Below are 27,778 nucleotides of genomic sequence, written 5' to 3'. Positions count from 1 at the left end.
ACGGTGGTCACTCCCTGACCTTTCCGCATCCTCCATATTTGGTGGTCACAGCCTTGAACCCAAGTCTAATCAAGAAGTGTGTGCTACGCACTACTGCTCCTGCCCACCTGGCTACGGAGGCGCCCTAAGAAACAGATACAGTGAAAGGGTATTATAGGGTGTGTCCTCGGTCATAATTCTGGTTCAGTGTGCAATTTGATTTTTTTTTTTTTTTTTTTTTAACAAAGTATGCAACAATGGTTTTCTGATCAGAGAGGTAACAACCATTCTGTGACAGCTTTAATTTACTTTTTGAACACTGAAGTTGTCATTCGAGTTAGCTCTTTCTTTGAGAGTAACATGAGGAATATTTTGTCTAATTTGAATTATTCTGATAGCAAAGAGCATAGCACTAAGGACAGAGCCTTGTAGGTCTTCTTCCTGGGTGAAAGACTGAAAGAGAAAGAGAGAGAATTTTGGTAATGGATACTGCAGAAAGAGGTAAATGTCCTCTTAGTCCAAGCATGTACAAGTTTCAAAGGACACCAAAACTCTACATTGCATAAATGACCTTCTCGATATCAAAACATACGAGGTACTGTTTTTTTGATGAAAGAATTCTGAATGTTTACCTCAACTTTGAACACAAGACCCATGGAGGAACAGTTTTTCCTGAGATCAGAAAAGTTTTCTCTAAGGTTTTGCCAAGATAACTAGTAAGAGAAACTGGTCAATAATTTTACGGATGTGCTTTGCCCTTTCCTGATTTGAGAAAGGACAAATTCCATTCCATCAGAGTCAACAGCACTGTTACCTGAGATATTTAAAGATTCCTGCAACAACACTGATATTGTAAATTGTTGGTTATAAGGAAGAAAGTGATTTTTGACAGTTTATTTTTTTTCTCTCTGCTATTTCTTTGGTTTTTTAAAAGCCTTAACAGTTTGGAGAATGTTTCTGCAAAAGACATTTGCTATTTCTTTGAAAGATGATATAATCTGTCCATTTCAACTGGGGATCAGGAGACTGTTTAGGTAATTTCCATAGTGTTTTTTTTTTTTTTTTTTGTTTAAACTATTTTCCAAATTAATTGGGTATCAGTATCTTTGGTAACAGTGGGTGCAAACCAAATCCAGAAGTTCTATCTCGACTTTCTTCTTACATGGTAGGCTTTAGCTCTAAATCACTTACAGCTGAAAATGTTATTTGTTGTAGGATGTTTTGTGGAACAGATTCCATGCTTTATTTTTTTTCCTTTTTTGCATTTGTGCATTCCATAAGTAGTTTTGTTGTTGTGGAGGTTTATTGGCACATAAGCTGCTATGGATATAATTTGCCTAATAAGTAGTTATGTGCTTTAAGTGTCTTACATATGACTACACAAAATATAATAGCTGTAACACTGGCTACAGCTATTATCTTTTGTGAATGAGTTTTGCATCAAGAGCAACAGGACCGACATATCTATTCCAGTCAGCTTTAATGAATTTCCAGTTTGTTCAACTTTCAGTTTCAGACGTAGTTTTGTATCAAGAGCAACAGGACCGACTTATCTATTCCAGTCAGCTTTAATGAATTTCCAGTTTGTTCAACTTTCAGTTTCAGATGTAGTTTTGAAACTAAACAACAATGTTTGGATTCAAAAAACTATAAGGTAATGATCACTGCTGAAGAGGTCATCCAACACTGACCAATCAATGCTCAGAAATAATACAGGTCCTGTTTAGTAATGTTGTACTTGTCGAGAATTGCTGTGAGTAGTTTTCCATGCTTGTCCATTTGATGTGAGTGGGTGGTGTCCATTAAAGTTGCCTAGTAGACAAAAAAAAAAAAAAAAAAAAAAAAACAGTTGGTATCTGCACAATAAGGTCATCAAAGTTAACTTCAATATGTGCAGTATTGAAGTTGGGGATATATAGAAACAAAGTAAATGTGATGGTGAAACATACTCTCCATACTTAGAAGCAGTTGCAATGTGCATTGCCCACTGCAATTGCTTCTAAATATGGAGAATGTTTGGAGAGAATTCTAGATTCCACTAAAATGGGCTGTTTGTTGAATTTCTATCTCATCTGTAAAGGATGTAATTTTTTTTTTTTTTTTTTTATTAAAGAAGACACTTCAATAAACTAAACTAAACAAAGCTAAACTGGTTTCCTATAAACTTATGCCTATTGATTCACAGTGGATGATCAGTTCATTCAAGTCATCAATTTTGTTATGTAGTCCTCTACAATTTCATAAGGTATGGTCCGTTATTTAGACTCAGATGTGGAGGGTTGGTCAGTTTGTTTTTTGGAGGCTGTTTGTTTGTGTTGATCACTTTAAAATTTATTTTTCTTGAGAAATAAAAGTAATTCTGTATCCATATCATCTTCAATATATCTCTAGCAGTCCATCTTAATTGGCAGTATTACAATGTTGAAGGAAACTTTGTTTTTTAACAGAATCAAATTCTGTTAAAACTTGTTGTTTTAAAATAGCTTCGTAAAACGAAAAAGTTTTACCACTGTTAATCTTTTTCAGATGCAGAAGTATGTGCAGATGGGATTGGATTCAGGGTATTATTAACCTGATCTGACATATCCTGTTGCAACTCTCCTAACAAATAGTTTGTCCATTCAGCAAGTGACATTTTCAGGGGAAGCGTTATCTCAGTCAGTTTAGCTACAATTTGGTGTTTTTGGTTGAAGATTGGTAGCTACACTTTGGAACTCCTACGAGAAGTTTTCTCACTTCATGGTATAAAAAACGTTTTGTTAAATTTTGAACTTTTGATTTTATTTTCTAATTTCCACTAGTCACAAGCTTTTGAAAATACTGGATGGCAGCCTTTACAACGTGGTGATTGCATGGGGAGTGACTCTGATAGAAATACCATGGAAGGATGATAGTTTCAGCAGAACATCTATATACCTTGAGTTACTTTCTCTACAAGGAAGTCTCCTGATAGACCTCTCTTTACACTGTTAGGTGAACTAGTATAACTTTCTAGAAATTTCTGAATAAAAAACTGAAGAGGCTTACTAATGGATTTGTCTTTTAGGGCATATATTACAAGAAACTGCACAATCTTGTGTTTGCATTTCTCTTCTCAGACTTTTGGGATTTGAAGTGTTATGATCACTTGGAGTTTTATGATATGGTGAGCCTTTGGGCTCCACTGGTGGAATGTTTTGTAGATCTGTTTAGCTCCTTTTAGCCTGAAGGTTGGCTGTTCTGCCCAGGTTGATTTTTTTTTTTTTTTTTTTTTTTGATTTGGTAGTTGTTGGCGCATCGGCTTCTGTGGCCATATTGCACCTCCCAAGGTTTTTGCAGTACTTTGATCCAAGCCCGAGGCGGGAATCGAATCCGCGACCTTTGGGTTGCCGGGCAGGTACTTGACCCACTCAGCTAGCCCGGTCGGCCTTCTGCCCAGGATTCTGGCTTTGCCACGGAGAGATAGGGTTGTAAACCTGGGTGGAAGAGCTTGGCCACACCAGGTACTGTTCCTGCCTGGTGTGACCAGGTGAAGATTAACAAGAGTTAGTAATAAAACTACAGGCAAAATAAAAAAAGGTAACTTTTCTTTCTTACTCTCTTCTAGTACATTTGAAATAATAACTGCTATCAAATAAGGACATTTATTAACAATAAGAACACAGAACAACTTGAGATCACTTTAGAAAATAGTACTGGAAGCTCAGATAAATCACTCATTCACAAAGTGCTTGGCACCAAGGCCTATGATTTATTTCTTGATAAGGTTATGACATGGTGAGCCATGAGGTCATCACAGCTCATGAGAACAAACAAGTAAGCAAACATGGAATGCCATAAAAATCCATAACCTAGAAATCTGTGTTTTCAATTAGTCTTCTGGAATTCTAATAACTGCTGAAGAAGTTTTAAAGCATGGTGCCACAATAAATGCCCAGTATTATGTGATTCCCTGACAAGAAAGGTGAATGCAACATTGAGGATGAGCATACCAAAAGAGTAGAGGAACAAATCCTGCATGACAATGCTTGGCCCCATGTTGTCAATGCCGACCGGGCTGACCGGGTGGGTAAAGTGCCTGCCTGGCAACCCAAAGGTCGCGGGTTCGAATTCCACCTCAGGCTTGGATCAGAGTACTGCAAAAACCTTGGGAGGTGCATTATGGCCACAGAAGCCGATGCGCCAACAACTAACTAAGACAAACAAAACATGTTGTCATTAAGGCCATCACAGCACTCAGTACCCTTGGTTGGGCAATCCTAGACCAATTACCTTACAATCTGGACAGTCTTCCTTGAGATTACCTATTCTTTGGACCATTAATATATTTTTTTTTTTGATAGGAGAGAAGTTTGACATCCATGTGCCATTAGATATGTTCTCCAGTGACTCCAAACCGGTTCTAAAGAATTTTATGCTGCATGGATACTTGAATTCGCACATCGATGGAACAAATGTACATGTTATGGGGAGAGTACATCAAGAAGAGTGATTAACAAGAAAACAGATAAAAGATTTACTGACATGCTATAAGCAAAATTCAAACTAAAATTTAAGCATAGAATTCAACATAAGCAAAGTTACCTTTGCTTTTGCATTAACTACAGCATCATGTTCAATCAAAAGAGTGGTGATATCAGTATGACCTTCCTGAGCTGCCAAATGAAGTGGCGTGAACCCTGCCTGCAACAGAATAAAAATAACTCGTGTTTCATTTCATATACTCGTTCAAAGTCAAGACAGAATATTGTTTATTAATGATAATAAAGCAGATAAAATTCTAAAAAACCACCCAAACACAATTTCCACAAATGTTAGAAGTATAATGCATAAAAAACATTCACTGATCATAACAGGAGTGGTAGATAACTACCATCTATGAAAATTTTGTGGAAGCATGGTATCTATAAAATGGATAATTTTAAAATAAATAATCAAGTTTCTACTGATGGTAAACAACTTAAAGAAAAATTTCCATGTATGAGAAACATTTTGTTATTCATTCATTCATTTGCAGAATATGATTATTTAATGTAAAAATAATTGTAAAAAAAATATAAATAAAAATAAAAAACTATTTAAACATAAATATTAGAAGTCGTTTAATTTTTAAAAATCCTAAAGAAGTAAAAATCAAAACTGAATTCTGTGAATTACTTTAGTGGCTGATATACATATTTCACCAAATTATTTTCAAGATGATTGTGCATGTCCAAAAGCACTAATTTCTATTTGAGCGAATCAATAATTTCTATACATTAACAGAGCAGAGGATACCCCGATTCTGTATGTGGCATAGAGCAAAATAGGTTTCCTAATTAATCAGTGGGTTGTTCAGGTCTTTACAGTGCCTACTTACATGATCATGTGATCCCAAGAAGAGTCTGAATCTGAGTAGTAAAAGCATACACTTTAAATAAATAGCAATATACTTCTCCACTGGAGCAGTGGCGTTTTATTTAGTTTTGTTTTTTTTTTTTACTTTTATTTTAGTTTCTCAGTATGGCAATATTCTAATATTGCAATACTGAGAAATTTGTGATAAAGTGCTTCCAAAATACGAGATCGATGCACCAAGCAAGAAACCTAGTCACTCATGGCTACAGAACCTGACCAAGAATGGATGAGGATTTGACACTGAGTAAGGTGCATCAATCAGCTCTCCAAGCGGCAGCACAGTTGGCCGGCTTATTGGCTCATAATAATCTGCATATTATTATGAGCTTATTGGCTCATAATAATATGCAGCTTCTTAACGCAGAGTGTTCTTATATGCTTAATGTGGCTTAGAAAGTTAAGTTTGCTGTCAAGTAAAAGTTCTAGGAACAAGATATTGTTAGAAATTGATACTGGGTGATTTTCCAGCCGCAATTCAAGTTCAGGTAAATTTCCTGTTTTTTGCTGAAGTGCATGGCAGTAGTTTCCTGTGATGAGATGTGGTAATCAGTATTCACGCTTATTAATGGATATTTGAAATTGTCTCTAAATGAAAAACAAATTTTGTGTATGTCAGGAGATAATGATTGTCAGTATATATGTACGCTTCGAGTGTGTTGAAGAGAATTTGTGAGAATTAGAATTAGTGTTGAAGGGAATTAGTGTGTTGAAAAAAAGAATCAACAGAATAATGTGAGCATTATTCTGTTGATTCTTTTTATTCAACACACTAAATACCCCAACAGAATAATGCACACATTATTCTATTGATTCTAATTGCAAACAAAGTAATATTAAGGATAGCTCCTTGTGAAACTCATCATGGACAAATGATTAGGAAGGTAGATATTTTAATAACAAACTTTAAATGTTCTGATGTGGAAAAGGCTGTGAATTAGATACGAGATACTAAAAACCAAAAACAAAAAAAATGTGAATTAGATACCCCAAGCATACTTCTTGGGGTATGCCACATACCCCTGTGGCATACCCCAAGAAGAGCTTGGGGTATGCCACAGCATCAAGTGGTTTCGAAGAATTTCTCTATAACTAAGGCATATGATGATTAAATGCTCATTTCTTATGAAAGTGTTCTAAATGTTTGATTCAACTTTGTTCATAATATTTAAAATGAACCAATTTTTTCTAAAAACCATCTTGATTTTTATTTATCAGTGACTGAGATACTAGAAACCACACAAGTCTGTTATGTATCAGTTTTTATTTCTAAAATTTTTCTTATGCAACTAATATAGGCTGGTTGTAGTTTGCAGCTTGCACTGATCCCCATCTGGTTTCGAAAACACTAGCATAATCAAATGATGCCAAGAGGAGGGGTAAAAGCTCTCAATGTGTATCCAATTGAAAAGAGTCAGTGACAGAGCAGAGCAGAGCAGAGCAGAGCATTATAATTTATCTTCTGTAGTTAGGTAATATCCCCACCAATGGTATCTCTACCTTGACATGGAGGTGGGGCTTGTGTGCTCTAGTGATCCTGAGAGCTACATCGGTACCCTACCACTAGCTAGGCGGTAGCTTAGGTACAGGTAGGGCCACCCAAGCTAGACAGGTGAAGAGACAGACAAAAAGAGATACCCTGATCCTCTAGGCTGGGGGTTGGGTGCAGGGCTGACAACCCTGCCCTGTAAAAAAATTTAACCATTACGTATAACTTGATGAATGAATAACTTGATTATGGAAACAGATCAGGCCTCGAAATAAGGGCATGAGTTTATTTCGAGGCCTGGTCTCTAAACACTTTTAGAGCTTAAGCCACAGTTTTTCTAAAACACTTTTAGAGCTTAAGCCACAGGCTGCGAGAGAATTTGATAACATACAAGTTAGTGCAAACGCATCATATTAGTATGCAGAAAATTCTGAATTAGCAAAAACGGCATCATTTTAGTTAAATCTCATACCTTCACAACAAGTTGCCTACTTCAAATAAGTAACGCTTCACCAAAGGAGAAGACTATTATTATTTATTCTCAGCAGATATCACCACCCAAACAGCACTGTTTCGGGGCTATTTGGCATTCTTCGGTGGGTAGTTGGATAGATACCCTGGTCATGGTATCTCTACCTAAGTAGAGTTACCATCACCCTTATGGAAACATCTCCAAACAGGCCTATGAGGTGGGGAAAATTCATGCTGAAATATTTATGCTTCACTCCAACCAATTTAAATAAAATAAAATGTAATTTTATTTACAATTAAAATACAATTAAAATATATATACTAAGACAGATTTGAAAGTTAAAATAAAAGCGTTAAAAGCTTTAAAATACATGAAAGAAGTAAAACTAATAAAAACAGATGTATTTACAATAAATATAAAATGACTGTGACTGAAGTTAAAATAATAAAATAGTGATAAAAGTGCTAAAAACTGTAGCTTTGGGAGACTACAGACTCCTTTCTCAACAGTGTGCTTCTGTTGTACAACAACATCCTTAAATAGCAGGCTCACGGAAATCTTCACATGGTTCCACAGGAATACGGTTGGAATTTCCCACCTGCATGCTGGAACTGGAAATGGCTCGGGAACGCTCCAATAAAAACCGATCATCTCGTTCAAGAACGACGGCTTCAAGGAGAGGATGTATGCAAATACCCCTATCCCTGTTAATAGTGTTACTGCTAGCCACCCCAATGCGCAGGCTCTCAAGCCATTTACCGTTCTAGAAACTGTGAGCTCAGTCAGTGATGACCGCAGCTTCAGGGGAGATCTGATGCTGCTTCTCCCAATAGTGCTCGGCCACAGCAGACTTCGCATAATTTGCAGTTTTTATAGCCTTCATGTGCTCGCCCAGACGTTCTTTAAGTCATCGCCCTGTCTCACCAACATAACAAACCTCACAATCTGGGCATTTAATTTCATATACCACCCCACTACTAACTTCTTTTGCTATGGAGTCTTTAACTTGTGATATCAATGTGTGCAACCTCCATCCCGGAAGTTGCACATAGTGTATCTGGCACCCCCGGACTGTATGTGAAATGCGTTCTGTAAGGCCTGGATAGTAAGGAATGTATGTAGTGATCACAGGGGCAGACGACTCACTACGCGTGGACTCTACCCCTCTAATAAATTTATCCAAAACCCTCTGGGGATAGCCACATTTCTTGAGGTCTCCTGTGACTCTGATAATTTCTCTCTCTTTATCCTCGGGAGTACTGCAGTGGGACCCAACCCTATCTATTAAGGCCTTAACCACACTGTTCTTGTGTTAGCTGGTTTGTGCCGAGCTATAATGGGTATATTGAGTATATACAGTTTTTAAATTCTGTACAGTGGGATCAACTGACGATGTTACCAACAGTAAATTCTAAGTGGGAAGCGTTCAAGGAATTAATCGTGGATGCTACTAAAAGTTTCATACCTATTAAGAAATATTGTTCAAGGTTTAGGCCTAAATGGTTATCTAATGAACTAATGAGACTCGTAATAGAGAATAAAAATGCATGGGATGCATATAAATTATCAAGCGACTCAGAAGCCTATGGCAGATATAAGCTAGTCTGTAATCAGGTGACAAAGGAGGTTAGGCAGGCGAAGGCAGATTAGAAGAAATCCTTGGCAAAAGATGCTAAGAAAAACAGCAAGGATTTCTTTACTTAGGTAAACTCTAAAAGGAAGGGGATGAATCTGATTGGTCCACTTGACATCAATGGTTCGACTGTTGATGATCCTGCTCAGATAGCAAACAAACTGAATGAGTATTTTGCATCTACATTCACATATGAGGAATTATTAAGGTTTGAAAATGGCAGAAGGTTATCAAATTGCAGCAGGATACTTAATGATTTTGGAATAACTGAAAGCAAAGTGGAGGAGAAATTGTTGAAGTTAAACATAAGAAAAGCACCTGGGGTGGATGGGATCTATCCAGTTATATTAAAGGAGGCGGCAAAGCAACTAAGCAAACCCTTAGCCATAATTATGAGAGCGTCCTTGGACTCAGGGGAGGTTCCCACGGACTGGAGATGTGCAAATGTATCCCCAATTCACAAAGGGGGATCAAAGGGTGACACGAGTAATTACAGACCAGTTAGTTTAACTTCTGTTCCGGGTAAAATAATGGAGTCACTGGTTAAAGATGCATTGCAGGATCATCTAGACAAGGCTGCAGCAATAATCCAGACACAACATGGATTTGTTACGGGAAAGTCTTGTCTGACAAATTTGATAGGATATTATGATGTGGTTACAAAGGAACTGGATGCAAAAAATAATTTTGATATCATATATTTGGATTTCAGGAAAGCTTTTGACACTGTTGCGCATGGAAGACTATTGTACAAATTGGAGCAGAATGGTATTAAGGGTAAGTTGCTACAATGGATAAAAGGATGGTTAAGTGGGAGAAGACAGAGGGTGGTAATCAATGGGTGCTACTCTTCATGGACTAATGTTATTAGTGGAGTCCCACAGGGTTCGGTGTTAGGTCCACTGTTGTTTTGTATATTTATCAATGATATTGATGAAGGTATATCGGACTTAATGTTGAAGTTTGCAGATGATACAAAGGTTGGCAGGGTTGTTAATGACAGTAATGGCAGTGTGCTACTGCAACAGGATCTAGATAATTTGGGCAGATGGGCTAAGAAGTGGCAACTGAAGTTTAACCTTGACAAATGCAAAGTACTGCATATGGGTAGAAGTAACCACAGAGAAACCTACCAACTGTGTGGTACTACACTTAAGGTGGTAGAAAATGAAAAAGACCTGGGAGTAATTGTGCAGTCAGATATGAAGTTTTCTGAGCAATGCAGACAGGCTGCCAGGGCAGGTCATGGGGTTTTGTCAATGATATATAGGAATTTTGCTAGCAGTGAAAAGGAGGTGATTGTCCGTCTGTATAAGGCAATGGTCAGGCCCCACCTTCAGTACTGCGTACAGGTCTGGAGGCCTCATTTTAGGAAGGATGTAGATTTGCTTGAGCGTGTACAGAGAAGGGCAACAAGATTGGTGAGGGGAATGAAGGGATCCTCTTTCCAAGAGAGGCTTAAGTTCTGCAAATTGCAGTGGCTGGAGACTAGGCACCTGCGCGGTGATCTGATTGAGGTATATAAGGCCTTGAATGGGTTGAGCATGCTGAATTCTGATGGGATCCTTCCACTTGTTCAGATTACGAACCTAAGGGGGCATAAATTCAAATTAAGAAAAAACAGATGTAGAATAGATGTGCGGAAATTTGCCTTTAGCCAGCGGGTGGTTAATTGCTGGAACAAACTTCCATCTGTCATTGTGGAAGTTGATAGGTTGAATAAATTTAAGGAGGAACTGGACAGGCATTTGGAGGCAATGGTGTGATTTTTTTTTTTTTTTTTTTTTTTTTGGCTGATGCTGCATAAGCTCATACACTTGCTTTCTTGCATCATATGCCACTACTTCTACTACTACTACTATTGCCCCCGGTACATAGGTTTCCTGAAAACTTTAGTCTTAAACCTATAACCTTCTCTGATCACCAACACATCAAGAAACGGGAGGGATTCCTGTCTCTACCTACGAGGTAAATTGGATGAAAGGGGAGACACTATTAAGCACATTAAGTATTTGATCTTCCCCTTCTGTATGATGGTAAAAGTATCATCCACGTATCTTTTCCATTTACGTATGGGAAATTCCAAACTATCAAAGATCCTAACTTACAATTCTTCCATGGCTAAATTAGCCACAATAACACTAATGGGGGAACCCATGGCTGTGCCATGAACCTGCCTATACATAACGTCTTGAAAGACCATGGTGGTACTGGACAGGCAAAATTCTACACCTTCACAAATATCATTAATACTTAACAAAGACCTGGTATTTAAAGCCAAGTCCTTTTCCAACACCATTCTAACACATTGAACTCCAAACTTAATAGGAATACATGTAAACAGGGAAATAACATCAAAAGAAATCATAATCTCATTTTCACTTATAGACTGTTCTTTTATAAAACTTACAAAGTCCTTAATGTCTTTAATGACAAAACTAGAACATCCCACTATAAGTGCAATTAATCTGGCAAGATATCCCGATAAAGCATAGGTAGGACTACCTATGAATGATACGATTGGTCTAAGCGGGATACCCACTTTGTGTATCTTCGGAAGTCCATAAAACCTGAGTAAATGGCAATCTGCGACATGTAGGGAGCAAAAAACCTCTAATTATCCAACCTAACTTATGCCAGCTCCGAAAAATACTATTCGCATGCCGCTCCAAGATGACTAACGGGTTTCTCCGAGTAACTTTATACGTAGTGGTGTCCTGTTGAAGTTCCAAGGCTTTGTTACAATACTCTTCTTTATCCAAAATAACCGTGGATCTCCCTTTATCCGCAGGTAAGACTATAATTTTATCATCCTGTTTGAGTTCTCACAAGGCACGTCTATGGTTGACACTAAGGTTGGAGGGGGCCACCCTGGCCTGACTCAAGATAGTTGAAGTCTTGATATGTATTTCATCAGCCTGGGTCTCTGACAACTTGCTAATAGCTCTCTCAATGCCCATAGCTATTTCAGCAATAGGTGGTTTGATGGGCATCAAAGCAAACCTAGTACCAAAACTTAGTACTCCCTCCTGTTCCTTAGAAAGCCGCTTACTACCAAGGTTACAAATAAAATTAGTACTATCATTGTCATTATGCGCACACACTGTCTCTTCCAATAACCTATTAAATTTATTGATTTGCCTCTGCTTATAAATGTCTGAAACTCTAATTGTTTTATCCAGCACTAACCTGATTACCAGTGACCGATGCACTGGAGTTACCACACTGTTGATACATTCTAGGGCCAGGCCTATACGCCTTCTAGTAAACTTCAAATCATCGTGCAACTTGCGTATACAAATACGTAATATCCTTTTCTGGTACCAATTGGTGGCTCTAACCAGACGATCATCATCAAATGGCAACTTAATACGGAAACTCCATGGAACAAGTCTATGTGCTTTACATCGGTATGCAAATCTTAAATGCTGCTTCTGTTTGGCCTCTGTCATGCTATATTTCTCGAATTCACAGACGTGTCGTAACACAGTACGGCCATAGCTATTAAAAATGTCTCCAAACAGGCCTACCAGGTTGGGAAAATTCATGTTGAAATATTTATGCTACACACCAACCAATTTAAATAAATAAAATGTCAGTTTATTTACAATTAAAATACAATTAAAATATATATACTATGACAGAAATGAAAGTTAAAATAAAAGTGTTAGAAGCTTTAAAATACATGAACGAAGTAAAACAAATAAAAGCAGATGTATTTACAATAAATATAAAATGACTGTGACTGAAGTTAAAATAATAAAATAGTGATAGAAGCGCTAAAAGCTGTAGCTTTCGGAGACGACAGACTCCTTTCTCTCTCAACAGTGTGCTTCTGTTGTACGACAACATCCTTAAATAGCAGGCTCCCGGCTGGTGAGAAATACCTACCAGGAATATGGTTGGAATTTCCCACGTGCGAGCTGGAACCAGAAATAGCTCAGGAGTGCGCCAATAAAAACCGATCATCTCGTTCAAAACAGCTGTGAAGTATAACTCCACAATATGAGAGTTATACTTCAGAGTTTGCTGGATACTAATATGATGCACTTGCACTAAGCCTCAGGCTTGTGAGTCAAATTCTCTCACAAGCCTGAGGTTTAAGCCCTAAAAGTGTTTCAGTCTAAATTCACTTTATACGCCTTCAGGTACCTCTGATAATGTGAAGTTATAGTTATACTTCACAATTGTTTTGTCATCATTGCTTCACTAGGGTATCCACCCACCCACGGAAGAAGGGTTAAATAGCCCTGAAACAGTGCTATCTGGGTGGTGATATCTGCTGAAAATAAATAACAATAGTCTTCTCCTTTGGTGAAGCTAACGCTTCACCAAAGGAGAAGACTATTATTCAAAGTAGTGCAATATCATGGCAGCTTGTTGTGAAGGTATTCACAATATGAGATTTAACAAAAATGATGCCGTTTTTGCTAATTCAGAGTTTACTGCGTACTAATACGATGCCTTTGCACTAACTTGTATGTTCTCTAATTCTCTTGCAGCGTGTGGCTTAAGCCTTAAAGTGTTTCAGTCCAAACTCACATCCTTATTTCGAGGCCTGGTCTGTTTCCATAAATTGAAATATTTATGCTTCACACCAACCAATTTAAATAAAATAAAATGTAAGTTTATTTACAATTAAACTACAATTAAAATATATATACTATGACAGAAATGAAAGTTAAAATAAAAGCGTTAATAAGCTTTAAAATACATGAACGAAGTAAAACTAATAAAAACAGATGTATTTACAATAAATATAAAATGACTGTGACTGAAGTTAAAATAATAAATTAGTGGTAGAAGCGCTAAAAACTGTAGCTTTAGGAGATGACAGACTCCTTTCTCAACAGTTTGATTCTGTTGTACGACAATGTCCTTAAATAGCAGGCTCACGGCAATCGTCACATGGTTCCATAGGAATATGGTTGGAATTTCCCACCTGCGTGCTGGAACCGGAAATAGCTCAGGAGCACGCCAATAAAAACCGATCATCTCGTTCAAGAACAACGGCTTCGAGGAGGGGATGTCCTCCTGTTTCTTGATGTGTTGGTGATCAGAGAAGGTTGTAGGTTTAAGACTAAAGTTTTCAGGAAACCTATGTGCCGGGGGCAATATACTCATTATAGCTCGGCATAAACCATCCAACACAAGAACAGTATGGTTAAGGCCTTAATAGATAGGGTTAGGTCCCACTGCAGTACCCCTGAAGATAAATTATCAGAGTCACAGGAGACCTCAAGAAATGTGGCTATCCCCAGAGGGTTTTGGATAAATTTATTAGAGAGGTAGAGTCCACACATAGTGAGTCGTCCGCCCCTGTGATCACTGCATACATTCCTTACTATATGGGTCTTACAGAAGGCATTGCACGTACAGTCCGGGGGTGCCAGATATGCTGTGTGCAACTTCTGGGACGGAGGTTGCACACAGTGATATCACAAGTTAAAGACCCCATAGCAAAAGAAGTTAGTAGTGGGGTGGTATATGAAATTAAATGCCCAGATTGTGGGGTTTGTTATGTTGGTGAGACAGGGCGATGACTTAAAGAACGTCTGGGCGAGCACATGAAGGCTATAAAAACTGCAAATTATGCTAAGTCTGCTGTGGCCGAGCACTATTAGGAGAAGCAGCATCAGATCTCCCCTGAAGCTGCGGTCATCACTGACCGAGCTCATGGTTTCTATGACCGTAAATGGCTTGAGAGCGTGCACATTGGGGCAGCTAGTAGTAATACTATTAACAGGGATAGGGGGGTTCGCATACATCCTCTCCTTGAAGCCGTCGTTCTTGAACGAGACGATCGGTTTTTATTGGCGCACTCCCGAGCCATTTTTGGTTCCAGCATGCAGGTGGGAAATTCCAACCGTATTCCTGTGGAACCATGTGACGATTGCCTACACCAAAGGAGAAGACTATTGTTACTTATTTTCAGCAGATATCACCACCCAAACAGCACTGTTTCAGGGTTATTTAACCCTTCTTCGGTGTGTGGGTGGATCCCCTAGTGAAGCAATGATGACAAAACAGTTGTGAAGTATAACCATAACTTCACAATATCAGAGATGCCTGAAGGTATAAAGTGAATTTAGACTGAAACACTTTTAGGGTTTAAAGCCTCAGGCTTGTGAGAGAATTAGACTCACAAGCCTGAGGCTTAGTGCAAATGCATCATATTAGTATCCAGAAAACTCTGAAGTATAACTCTCATATTTGGAGTTATACTTCACAGCTGTTTTGTAATCATTGCATGACCAGGGTACCTACACACCCACCGAAGAAGTGCCAAATAGTCCCGAAACAGTGTCGTCTGGGTGGTGGTGGTATCTGCTGCTGAGAATAAGTAACAATACAGTAGTCTTCTCCTTTGGTGAAGCGTTACTTATTCGAAGTAGTGCAATATCCTGACAACTCGTTGTGAAGGTATTCACAATATGAGATTTAACTAAAACGATGCCGTTTTTGCTAATTCAGAGTTTGCTACGTACTAATATGATGCATTTGCACTAACTTGTATATGGACATGAGTTTGATATTGAGATTTGGAACTTGTAATATGCATACCCTGTTGCAGGCTGGAGCAATGAGCATAGTGGAAGTAGTTGAAAAGTTTAAGATGGATATTGCTGCTCTCCAAGAAATTAGATGGAAAGGTAAAAATGTGATTAATAAGTAGAAATTTATTCTCTAACTATAACTGTAACTATTGAGGTATTACAATATATTACTCTTAAATTGATAACAGATGGGAAAATAGGGTGTAGGATTTCTGATTTCTAAGAGAATGTGCAGATCAGTGCTTGCTTTCACACCAGTGTCTGGGAGAATTTGCAGCCTTAGAATTAAAGGAAAATTCCATTATGTGACCTTTATTAATATGTACGCTAATAAACTGAAGGTGCGGATAATGATGATGCAGATGGATTTTATGAACCCCGGACTGTGTGTGAAAGAATTCAAAGAAATGATGTTATCATAACTCTCATTGACTTCAATGCTAAACTAGGCAGAGGAGAAGTTTTCATGGATCTATTTGGAAGACACAGCCTCCATGAAGAAACAAACGAAATGGTCGGAGTAGTACAATTTGCTGCTGCCAACAACTTTAAGGCCATGAGTACCTGGTTTCCAAGAATGAATATTCATAAAGGTATAAGGAAAATCTCTGGTACAAATCAGGTTAATCAGATTGATTATGGTCTCTAAGAGATGGGCTACTTCAATTGAAAATGTCCATTCTTTTTGGGATACTAGCTCTGATTCTGATCATTTACTAGTGGGAGCCAAACTGAAGTATAAAAGAGCCTTAGTAGCAAGAGGATATGCTGAGAAATCTAAGCAGTGGAAAGTAGAGAAATTGAAAGATAGACTTGTTGAAACAAAGTACCAGACAGAACTGGCCCGAAGACTGCAGGAACAAGAAAACAGTGACAAGATTGAAGATGAATGGGCTTGCATAAAGGAAGAAATTCTGGGTGCATCATGCATAACCTTGGGAAAGATCTCAAGACCGAGAAGTGAGGAATGGTATGATACGAGTGCCGAGTAGCAGTAAAACTGAAGAGACAAGCCAGGGTGAAATGTCTGTAGAGGAATAGCAGAGCGAATAGTGAACAGCACAAGGAAAAATGGATTGCCACAGCTAGGAGATGTAGAAAGAAAAAGAAACACGGTTTGAGAAGGAAGGTAAACAAAATGGTGCAACATCACAACAAGAAGAAAAGTAGAAAGTTTCATAAAAAGATTAAAAAAAGTACACAAGAACTTCGATCAAAGGTAATTGCATGTAGAGATAGTGAAGGATACTTGCTGACAGAGAAAGGAGGTTATGAAATGGTGGAAAGACTATTTTGAGAGCATCTTGACAGGAGGTAAGACTGAACAAAACAACTATTGTACTATATAGTATAACCATTCATTGAACACCCTATCTTCAAAGAAATCTGAAAAGTTATTAAGTAATTGAAGAACTTAAAGCACTGGGAGCTGATGAAATAACTGCAGATTTGCTCAAGAACAGTGGAGTGACACTATGGTTGTTGTTGTATTTGAGGTTTTTCCCACAAGGGCCTCTTGGGCCATATTGCACCTGTTCATGGTTTGGGTATCACTGATTTCACGTTATGATTAGATGCTATTATATAAATTTATGCGTTTTAAATACTTAAACAGATCCTCGAAATTTGCTTCATTACCAAGAATATGTGATAAGGTTAAGGGTTCCTGCAAGTTGGAGAGGGAGCTGAAGCTGGAATTTCGGACAGATGAAAGGTGGGGACATTCAATGAGAATATGTTTTATTGTTAGGTGCAACTGGCAAAAGAAGCACCGAGGAGGAATCACTCCCAAAAGCAAATGCAGATGAGTTGGATGTGAATGACCGATGCAAAGCCTTGCCAGAATTACTTCTTGTCGCCCGTTTCTTCTAAAACTAGATGTTCACAGTTGAGGCCCTTTTTTTATCTGGAACAGTTTATTATTGGTTTGAGATTGCCAGAGGTGAGACCATTGTTTCCAATATATTTTTTTTTAATAATGAATTTGTAGTCAGTGTATGGAACTTTCAGTAGATTGTAAGATCCCGAGTTGGGATGTTTAGCAGGCTCATCTGCACGATCATTACCTTGGATGCCGACATGACCAGGAATCCAGCAGAAGGTAACTTTGTAGTTGGCTGTTTGATGGTAAAATAATTTAGACCGGATCTCTTTAAGAACAGGATGAGAGGGAGGAAAGGTAGATTGAAAGGCACTGATTGCACTTAAAGAGTCTGTATATATCAGAGATTGTTTGATATGATATTTGTTTATGTTATCTAGAGCCAGTTTTATTGCAAATAATTCTGCAGTATAGATACTGTATTCAGTGGGAAGAGAGGCAGCTGTTAAGAAAGTGGCAGAAACTGCTGCTGTACCAACAGCCGTATCTGTTTTGGACCCGTCGGTATAGATATGAACTTTCTCTGAGTTTTCCAAAGAATGCAGTTTATGTAGCTGTTGAAAGCTGGTATTTGTTAGCGAGGATCTTGAAAAGAAATTGTCACAGAGAGGTATGAATTCATTCCAGGGAGGTTCAGGAGTAGCAAGGTCTTGGAATATATTCTTAAAGTTAATTTTCCAACTGATCATGAGTTCTTGCAGTCGAATCCCCTGGGGCGGTTTTCATTAGGTTTATTGTGATATTAGCATTAGCATTAGTAAATGCATTTGATGCAAGAAAGCAAGCTTATGCAGCATCAGCCAAAAATAAATAAATAAATAAATAAAAAATAACCACTTCCACTTCACCCCTCTTTCGTTCGAAATACCTGTCCAGATGAGCCTTAAACTTATTTAGGCTATCAACTTCCACGACAAGGGATGGAAGTCTGTACCACCAACCAACCACCCACTGGCTAAAGGCAAATTTCTGCACGTCTATCCTACATCTGTCTTTCCTCAATTTGAATTTATGCCCTCTCAGGTGATTATTCTGAGCAAGAGGAAGAATCCCATTAGCATTGAACATGCTCAAACCATTCAAGGCTTTATACACCTCTATCAGATCACCTCGCTGGTGCCTAGTCTCCAGACACTGTAATTTGCAAAACTTAAGCCTTTCTTCGTAAGAGCACCCCTTTGTTCCATTCACTAATCTTGTTGCCCTTCTCTGTACTCGTTCCAGCAGCTCTACATCCTTCTTGAAATGAGGCCTGCAGACCTGTATACAGTACTCTAGGTGTGGCCTGACATTGCCTTATACAAGGGAATATTCACCTCCTTATCCCTGCTAGAAAAATTCCTACATATCATTGACAATACACCATGAGCTACTCTTGCAGCCCATCTGCACTGCTCAGAGAACTTCATATCTGCCTGCACAACCACCCCCAGGTCCCTTTCATTCTCTACCACTGTCAGTGTAGTACCACAGAGTTCATACATTGCTCTGGGGTTGCTGTTTCCCATACGTAGTACTTTACATTTGTCAATGTTAAACTTCATTTCCCACCTCTCAGCCCATCTGCTCAACCTTTCCAGATCCTGTTGCAGCAGCATAGCGTCAGTAGTGTCCTTAACAACCCTGCTTACCTTTGTATCATCTGCAAACTTGGACGTTAAGCTTGATATACCATCATCAATATCATTCATAAATACAGAAAACAATAATGAACCCAATACTGAACCCTGAGGGACTCCATTAATAACATTAGTCCACGATGAGCAGTGTCCATTGATTACCACTCTGTCTTCTCCCCATCAACCACCCCTTTATCCATAGCAGCAATTTGCCTCCAATGCCACACTGCTCCAATTTGTGCAGCAATCTTCCATGTACAACAGTATCAAAAGTCTTTCTAAGATCCAAGTATATAATATCAAAGTTATTCCCTGCATCCAGTTCTTTTGTGACTGCATCATATCCAATCAAATTGGTCAGGCAAGACTACCGCTTAACAAAACCATGCTGTGTCCGAGCTATAACTGAAGTCTTGTCTAGATGATCATGCAGTGCTTCTTTAACCAGTGCCTCCATTAATTTTCCGGGAACAGAAGTTATATAGTTATATATAGCAGGGTGTGTTGAGGATCAAACAGATACTGCCAGCTGGGGTGGGCTGGAGTACTTCCAATCTTTGCTGCATAATTAAACAATAAAATTTTTTTCCTGAGATGCAGAGGGGGGTTCGTTTGCCTCAATATACAGGCTCTGAACCGGAGATGTTCTGAAGGCTCCAACACCTATCCTAAGGGCACTAGGCTGGACGGTGTTCAGACGTAATAGAGAACTTTTCCTGGCAGAGTCGTAGACAGGTGCTTCATAATCCAAGCGCGATCTTATTAAAGCTCTATAGAGATGTATGAGAGAGCTTCTGTCAGCACCCCAGGACATAGCAGAGACAGCTCTTAGGATATTCAGTTTTTTAAGACAAGTATTCAGGAGGTACGCCATATGGGAAACAAAATTAAATTTATTATCTAAATGTAACCCCAACAGACAGAAATTGTTAGTGACAGGAATCCGGCTGTTTTTTAAAAATATTTCTGGATCCGGATGTAGTTTCCGTTTTTACAGAAATGAATAGCAGTAGACTTCTTTTCTGCTAGGGAATAACCATTCTGCAATGCCCATGATTCTATTCTAGCTATAGCAATTTGAAGTTGCCTTTCAATGGCATTCATAGTCTGGGATTGAGTAGAGATAATGAGTTCATCAGCAAACATGTACGATTGTACTGTATTTGGTACATCCCTTGTCATGTTGGCGATTCTTATTGCAAATAATGTTGGACTCAGAGTGGAACCCTGTAGTACACCTTCCTCTTGTTCAAATGTTTTGGATAAATTATTCATGTATCTGACCTGAAAAGTTCTATGGCATAGGAAGCTTTGTATAAATTGGGGTAGATGACCTCTCAAGCCGAAAGAACGAAGAACACCATATCACCAGGTGGTATCGAAGGCTTTCTCGATATCTAGATTAACCATGACCAGATGCTGTCCCCTTATGAAGGCATTACATATATTTGCCTCTGCTTTTATCATTAAGTCTAAGGTGGAACGGTTTTTTCGAAACCAATACTGATTACTATTTAGCAAGTTGTCAGTTTCCAGAAACCACATTAACCGCCTGTGAACCATTTTTTCCAGGACTTTGCCTACACAATTGGTCAGTGAAATTGGCCTATAGTTATGTGGAAAGGTACGATCCTTTCCGGGCTTTGGGAAGGCTAGAACTATTGAGTGACACCAGGAGATTGGGTAAGCATTTTTTAAGAATATTCGGTTGTAATAGTTTAACAATGATCTTTTTGCTCTGTCGTTCAGTTGTTTTAACATTATATAGTAGATCCCATCTGGACCAGCAGCGCTAGTCCAGATGGGATCCAGATGGAAAAAAAGAAAGGTGGTTTTCCTTCCTGTAACTTGATTACAATTCGTAATACTAAGTTAACAAATAATTAATGGGAACGTAAGAAAACTTTTACAAATGAATATAACTGTAGCTTTGATAAAAACGCTCTAGAAATCACTCAAGGAATCGCTTCATCACTATAACCCGGGGCCTGTGACACTATGGAGAAGAATATATAATCTGATACTATTCATATGGTCTGAGGAAAAAATCCCAGATGAATGGACACGGATCATACAGCCAATTCACAAGAATTGGTGATAAACTGCTTTGCTCTAACTATAGAGGTATTACGTTGTTCACTTACAAGGTTTTGTCAGGAGTTATTTATAACAGACTGGCAGCATATTCAGAGAAAATCATTAGAGAATATCAGTGTGGTTTCAGACCCAATCACTCAACAACTGACTAGATTTTCACCTTGAGGCATTTACAGGAAAAAGCAGTTGAGTACAATATACACTTATTTAACCTCCATGTAAGCTTTTGATTGCCTCAACAGAGAGAGAAAATGATAAATGATCTCCTCTTGTGAATACCTGCAAGGATTGTTAGTCTCATGAAAGTAACCCTGGCTGGCTCTTAAGCAGTAGTGAGCACTGACAACTCCCTTTAATGTTAATGCTGGTGTTAGACAGGGCGATGCACTCTCTACTGTGTTGTTTAACATGCTTTTAGAGGTGGCTGTCAGAAAATTAGAAGTGGATGGACACATAGGCACAAAAACAGTGCAGGTCAGTGCATATGCTGATGATGTCATTATTATCAGTAGGACTAAAGGAGCACTGGAGGAAACAGTGGCCAGGCTAGATAGTGAAGCACAAAGAAGAGGACTTAGGACAAATGAAGCAAAGACAAAATATATGGAAGTCTGGAGAATGGCAGATAACATGGAAAATTTAAGAACCAGCAGATTCTTATTCGAGCATGTTGAGATATTACTTACCTAGGTTCGTAATACCAATCCAACTGTATTACTAATGAAATTAAGTCCCATATTCTGAGTGGAAATGGATGTTTCTATGCACATGAAAAACTGATGAAGTCCAGAGTATTCAACAGACATTTAAAATTAAGAATATACAAAAGCCTCATTAGATGAGTTGTGACATATGTGAGTAAAGATGAGCATTCATTGAGAGTGTTCAAGTGTAGAATTTTACTAAAAGTTTTTGGGCCCATACAAGATATTAATGGATCCTGGAGGATCAGAATAAACCAAGAACTTGACCATCTTATTCAGGGTGTGGACATGGTCAGATTTGTGAAAGCCAGAGAGTTTCCTGGTTGGGACATGTTAGGAGAATGGATGACAGCAGAATAACTAAGAGTATAATGAAATGGAAACCTACCAGGAGGAGGGCAAGAGGAAGACTGCAGAAAAGATGAATGGATGGATGGATGGATGGATGGATGATGTAGAAGAGGACTTAAAGATATAAGAAGTTGGAGAAGTATGACTTCTGGTAGGGCTTATTGGTGGAACATCGTCAAGAAGGCTATGACCTACCCAAAGTTGTAATGCCAGAATAAGAACTTAGGTAATACACTCATCAAGGACACCAGGTCATTCATTACTTTATTTAGAAATTCTTGTAGTTAGTATTAGTAATGGCTGCATGGTGCAAGAAAGCCTATGGCTTATGCTGTACCAGCCGGAAAAAAAAAAAAAAAAAAAAAAAACCCTGAATAAAACAATGATAAAAAAAAGAAAAATAATAGTAATAATAATAATTAATAAAAGAAAGGGAAATTAAACCTATCATCCTATGCGCTTCCCTCACCCGAAGGTACTATCCAGATGACCTTTGAATTTCCCCCAACTGTCAGCTTCTACCACCCATGAAGGCAACTTATTCCAGTAATTTATAACTCGCTGGCTAAAATAAAACTTCCTGCAATCCAATCTAAACATTTCCCCCCGTAACTTGAATTTATGTCCCCTAGTTCTAGCATCATTTATAATCTTGAAAATTTCGTCCTCATTCATTTTACTGATGCCTCTCAGAGCCTTAAACACGTCCTTCATAAGGACGCCCTTTTGCCGATCTCACCAGGTGAATTACCCATCTTTGCACCCTTTCAAGAAGCTCGATGTCTTTCTTTAAGTGCGGTCTCCAGACATGAACACAGTATTCCAAGTGTGGTCTAATAAAAGCCTTATATAATGGGATTATCACGTCCCTATCTCTACTTGCAAAAGTTTGATAGATCACTGATAGGACACCATGGGCCTTCCTTGCATCCTGTTTACAATGCTCAGAGAATTTCATGTCTGACTGTATCATAACACCCAAGTCCCTTTCCTCCAGTACTGGGTTTAGTTGAACTCCACCAAGTGAATAAGTTATTTTGGGATTACTGTTTCCCAGGAGTAATACCTTACACTTTGTTGGATTAAAGCATAGCTGCCATTTTTCTGACCATTCCTGAAGTCTATCTAGAGCTCTCTGAAGACGCTCAGCTTGACAATGATTATTAACTACTCTACCAATTTTAACATCATCTGCAAATTTAGACATCACGCCCTCTATTCCTTCATCGATGTCATTTATGAAAATTAAAAACAACAGTGGTCCTAATACTGATCCTTGGGGAACCCCACTTCTTACATCAACCCAATCTGAGGAATAGCCATCTATCACAACCCTCTGCCTCCTGCTCTGAAGTCATCCTGCTATCCATCTAAGGATTTTCCCAGTGATTCCAACCTGTTCCAGCTTATAAAGCAGCTGCTCATGTGGGACTGAGTCAAAAGCTTTGCTGAAATCTAAATAAACAATGTCGAAATTATTCCCTAAATCCAGCTCTTAAGTGACCCTTTCAAATTAGCGAACCAGATTTGTTAAACATGATTTACCCTTTACAAAACCATGCTGAGTATCCTTGAGAATTTCAATTCGATCCAAATGATCCTGAATTCCACCCTTGATCATTGCCTCCATGATTTTCCCTACCACTGAAGTCAGACTGACAGGTCAATAATTTCCCACTTCACTCTTAGAGCCAATGTATCTCCCCCTTATGTATGGGAAATACATTGGCACTTTTCCAATCCAACGGAATCTCCCCAGAGTCTAGTGATGCTCACATAATTAGCCTCAATGGTTCAATGCACTCACTTGCCGCCTCCCTTAAGATTATAGGGTAAAGTAAAGTAAGTAAAGTGCAGCCATTATCAACCCACTACAGGATGGAAGCCTCCTCAACAATTCATGCTGAGGGAAATGGACCACAATCTGCCACGCTGGTCCAGTGCGGGTTGGCAGATCGACCGTATTCAGCAGTCAGGGGCTTGAACCCCGGTCTACTCAAAGAGCGTGTACTACTGCACTCCCGCTCCTGACAACTCGGCCTATAGGGTATATTCCATCAACTCCAGGAGCTTTAATGGCCTATAGGCTCGAACGTTTTTTCATTAAATATAGTTTTTTCATCAAAGTATAGTTTGTATACTTTGAAAGACTAGTTATACAAGAGTGATGTGCTGAAGTCATTTCAAACCATTTTGACTCTCATTTTATCCTTCTGAAAAGTTATGTCTGATGCAATCACAGAAGCTTGTTCAGAGAAGGAATCTACTAGGGTATTTGATATCCTCTTAGAGGAGAATCTTGTCCTCTCCACTTTAGGATTGGAGAGAGTGTCACAGTCAATCAATTTACTATCAAGCTGTTTAATCATTCTCCAGAGAAGTTTGGGATCTTTGGCGATGGTGGAAGAAAATTTGGTCCGTGATTCTCTTTTTTTTTTAGCTTTTCTTCATAGGCATTTATGCTTTTGCTTTAAAATGATTATACACTTGGTCGTCGAGTTACGACCACAAAAAAAAAAATAAATAAATAAATAAATGAATAAATTAATAATAAATCAGGAAGTCACTACTGAGGACACCCATAACCCAGGTGAGGAGGCACATCGATGACAGGAGGCCTGAGGACACCACCAGGCACATACACTCAGTCGCTTTCAAGCATCTGTTGCATGTGGTGTATTAATTAAAATTCTACTGAAATACACATAAAATGTTAAGTAAAAGGAAAATGCCTTCATCTACATATATGCCAGCTAAGAAGTCAAGGAAAACTATTGATTTGAGTGTAAAATGAAAGTTATCCAGCAGTATGAAGGCAGAAAGAAAGTGAATACGATAGCACGTGACTTGAAGTTATCACATTCCATGGTATCGATGATACTTAAGGACAAAGAAAGAATTCAGGAAGCTGTGAAAGGTTCTGCACCTATTAAGTCTACAATTTTAACCAAACAACGACAGGGACCCATCCATGAAATGGAGAAATTGTTGTTTATGTGGATGGAAGATTTAAAACAAAAAAATACACCCATGAGCCTTCACACAGTGCAAGCGAAGGCTAGAAGTTTGTTTCAGAGTTTAAAATCACGTGGTGGATACGATTACGCAGAAGATTTTAAGGCTAGTACTGGGTGGTTTAAGCGTTTTAAAGAAAGATTTGCTTTGCATAATGTACATGTCACAGGAGAAACAGGAAGTGCAGATGAAGATGGAGCTAAAAAAATTCATTGATAGTTTCGACTCTTTAATCAAAGAAGGTTATCTACCGGAACAAATATTCAACATAGATTAAACCGGCTTGCAATGGAAACACATGCCTAATCGTACATATACATACATACACCAAGAAGCAAAAAGGATGCCAGGATTCAAAGCTTTTAAGGATCGGTTAATTTTGTTGCTTGGTGGGAATGCCACGGGTTTTAAGCTGAAGCCTATTCTCATTTATCATTCAGAAAACCCTCATGCATTTAAGCACATCAACAAGCACACACTGACCAGTTACTACCGTTCAATCCCTAAAGCTTGGAGGACTCAAGCACTGTTCAAAGACTGGTTCATGAACTGCTTCATTCCCCAGGATCGTGAATATTGTGCAGAGAGAGGTATCCCTTTCAAGATTTTATTGGTTATGGACAACGCCCCTGGCTGCCCCCCCCCCCTCATCTGGACGACCTTCATCATGATGTTAGAGTGATTTTTATGCCACCTAACACAACCGCTCTTATTCAACCCATGTATCAGGGTGCTATTTCAGCATTCAAGGCTCACTATCTCAGAACAACATTCGCACACACCATCGAAGCGATAGAGTCTGATGCTGATTTATCTTTGTGAGACTTTTGGAAGCAGTACAACATTCTTCAGTGTATCAAGAATATTTCGACCGCATGGGAATGTGTAACAAAGAAATGTATGTCGGGAATTTGGAAAAAGTGTCTAAAATGTTATGCGAATACTACATTTGAAGGATCTGAAAAAGGAGAGGAGCTGGAAGTGATCACAGAAAAAATAGTTAAACTTGCAAAAAATCTTAAATTAGAATGTGAAATAGAAGACGTAGAGGAGTTGCTAGATTGTGAGACAAAAGAACTTTCTGATGAAGAGTTGATTGAATTGGAAGCACAGAGAGTGGCACAAGAAAAAGCAAGAGAGGAAGAAGAGGAGCAAGAAAAGAAATTCACTGCAAGGGGTGTATCAGATTCTTTTTCGCAACTGAATAAAGCTCTCTCCAGTTTTGAAGCAATGCACCCTAATGTCGCACGATTTACAAAGGATGAATGTATCATTCAAGATGCTGTGCGTTGCTATCGTGAGATCTATGAAGAAAAAAAGAAACAAACTGTTCAAACAAAGCTCAGCATGTTCCTCATCAAGAAAACATCTCCTACCTTAACCCAAGAACATGACCCTGAATATCCACAACCCAGCACAAGCAAAGATTAAAAATTGATTTTGTAAATTTCATTTGTATTAATTTTTACATTAATTTTACATTGTATTTTTTTTTATTTTTTTTTTTGTAGTTGTTGGCGCATCAGCTTCTGTGGCCATAGTGAACCTCCCAAGGTTTTTGCAGTACTTTGATCCAAGCCCGAGGCTGGAATCAAACCCGCGACCTTTGGGTTGCCAGGCAGGCACTTTACCCACCTGGCTAGCCCGGTCGGCTTGTATTTTTGTGTTTACAGCACATTATGTACAGTATTATTTTTCACATTATGTAAATGTAGAGAAGGTTTGAATTTAACCTCATAGAGAGAGATGGCCTAGGCGTGGAAACGAAGGTATGTACAGTATCGCTAAGTAAAAGATAAAAACATTACTGTATTTAAAATGAAAAATAAAAGATGATAAAAATTTAAAAGATTATAAAAATAAATTATAAAGATGATAAAAAGATTAGAAAGGTTAAAAAATACTGTTAATAAATATATGGCCGACATACGACCAGATCGACTTCGACCTGTCAGCAAGAACAGAAGTCGGTCGTAAGTCGCCGACCAACTGTAATTAAGGAGCTTAATTGAACAGAAAGTGGACATGGACATGGACCAGCCCAAAGGGATTAACAACTCATGAAATTGACTTCATCCTCACTAACAGAAGATATATCGTGAATGATGTTACCGTCCTCAACAAGGTAAATGTTGGAAGTGATCACAGAATGGTAAGATGCACTCTTGATATAGATTTTTTTTTTTTTTTTTTTTTTATGTAAACCCCAAACACAAGAGGTATTATAACCTATATTACTTAGTACCGTGCTTGGGTTGGAGGTTGAGAAGACAAAAGAAGATATTTGTTGATATTGGACTTAAACTTCTGTAGACTGTAATTTTCAGGAAATAAGTATGAAGGAAGGTTGTTCCAGAAAACGGCAGTTGAATGAATAAACGAGGAAGATGAAAAGTTGGTTCTGTGAATTTGAAGTTGGACAGTAAATGGATGTTGGCTGGTAGTGGCACGGGTTCGGACTGTTTTGAAAGAGAAAGCGGTAATTATAGAAGCCAATTCAAAAGAAAAGTGCCCATGGAGGTACCTGTAGAAGAGGCATGCAGCAGAAACAACACATCATTGAGACAGCAAGTGGAGAGACTCTGTTAGAGATGAATCATTAATTAA

The 27,778-nt window shown here is 38.5% G+C and overlaps 1 protein-coding gene across 2 annotated transcripts in view; it reads right to left on the bottom strand.

The window, feature by feature from the left end:
- The window catches only part of LOC150081718 (uncharacterized), a 1,674,628-nt gene that overhangs the window by 882,273 nt on the left and 764,577 nt on the right, over positions 1–27,778 (bottom strand). For both annotated transcript variants that reach the window (XM_090378825.1, XM_090378826.1), the window contains one exon: positions 4,543–4,641. In XM_090378825.1, the coding sequence (XP_090234951.1) occupies positions 4,543–4,641 (99 nt within the window). The remainder of the gene's footprint in view (positions 1–4,542; positions 4,642–27,778) is intronic.

This window comes from Mastigoproctus giganteus, chromosome 8 (genome assembly GCF_048544385.1).
Source record: "Mastigoproctus giganteus isolate SK-2022 chromosome 8, ASM4854438v1, whole genome shotgun sequence".
Lineage (NCBI taxonomy): Eukaryota > Metazoa > Arthropoda > Arachnida > Uropygi > Thelyphonidae > Mastigoproctus > Mastigoproctus giganteus.
This window is presented reverse-complemented; position numbering and strand designations above follow the sequence as displayed.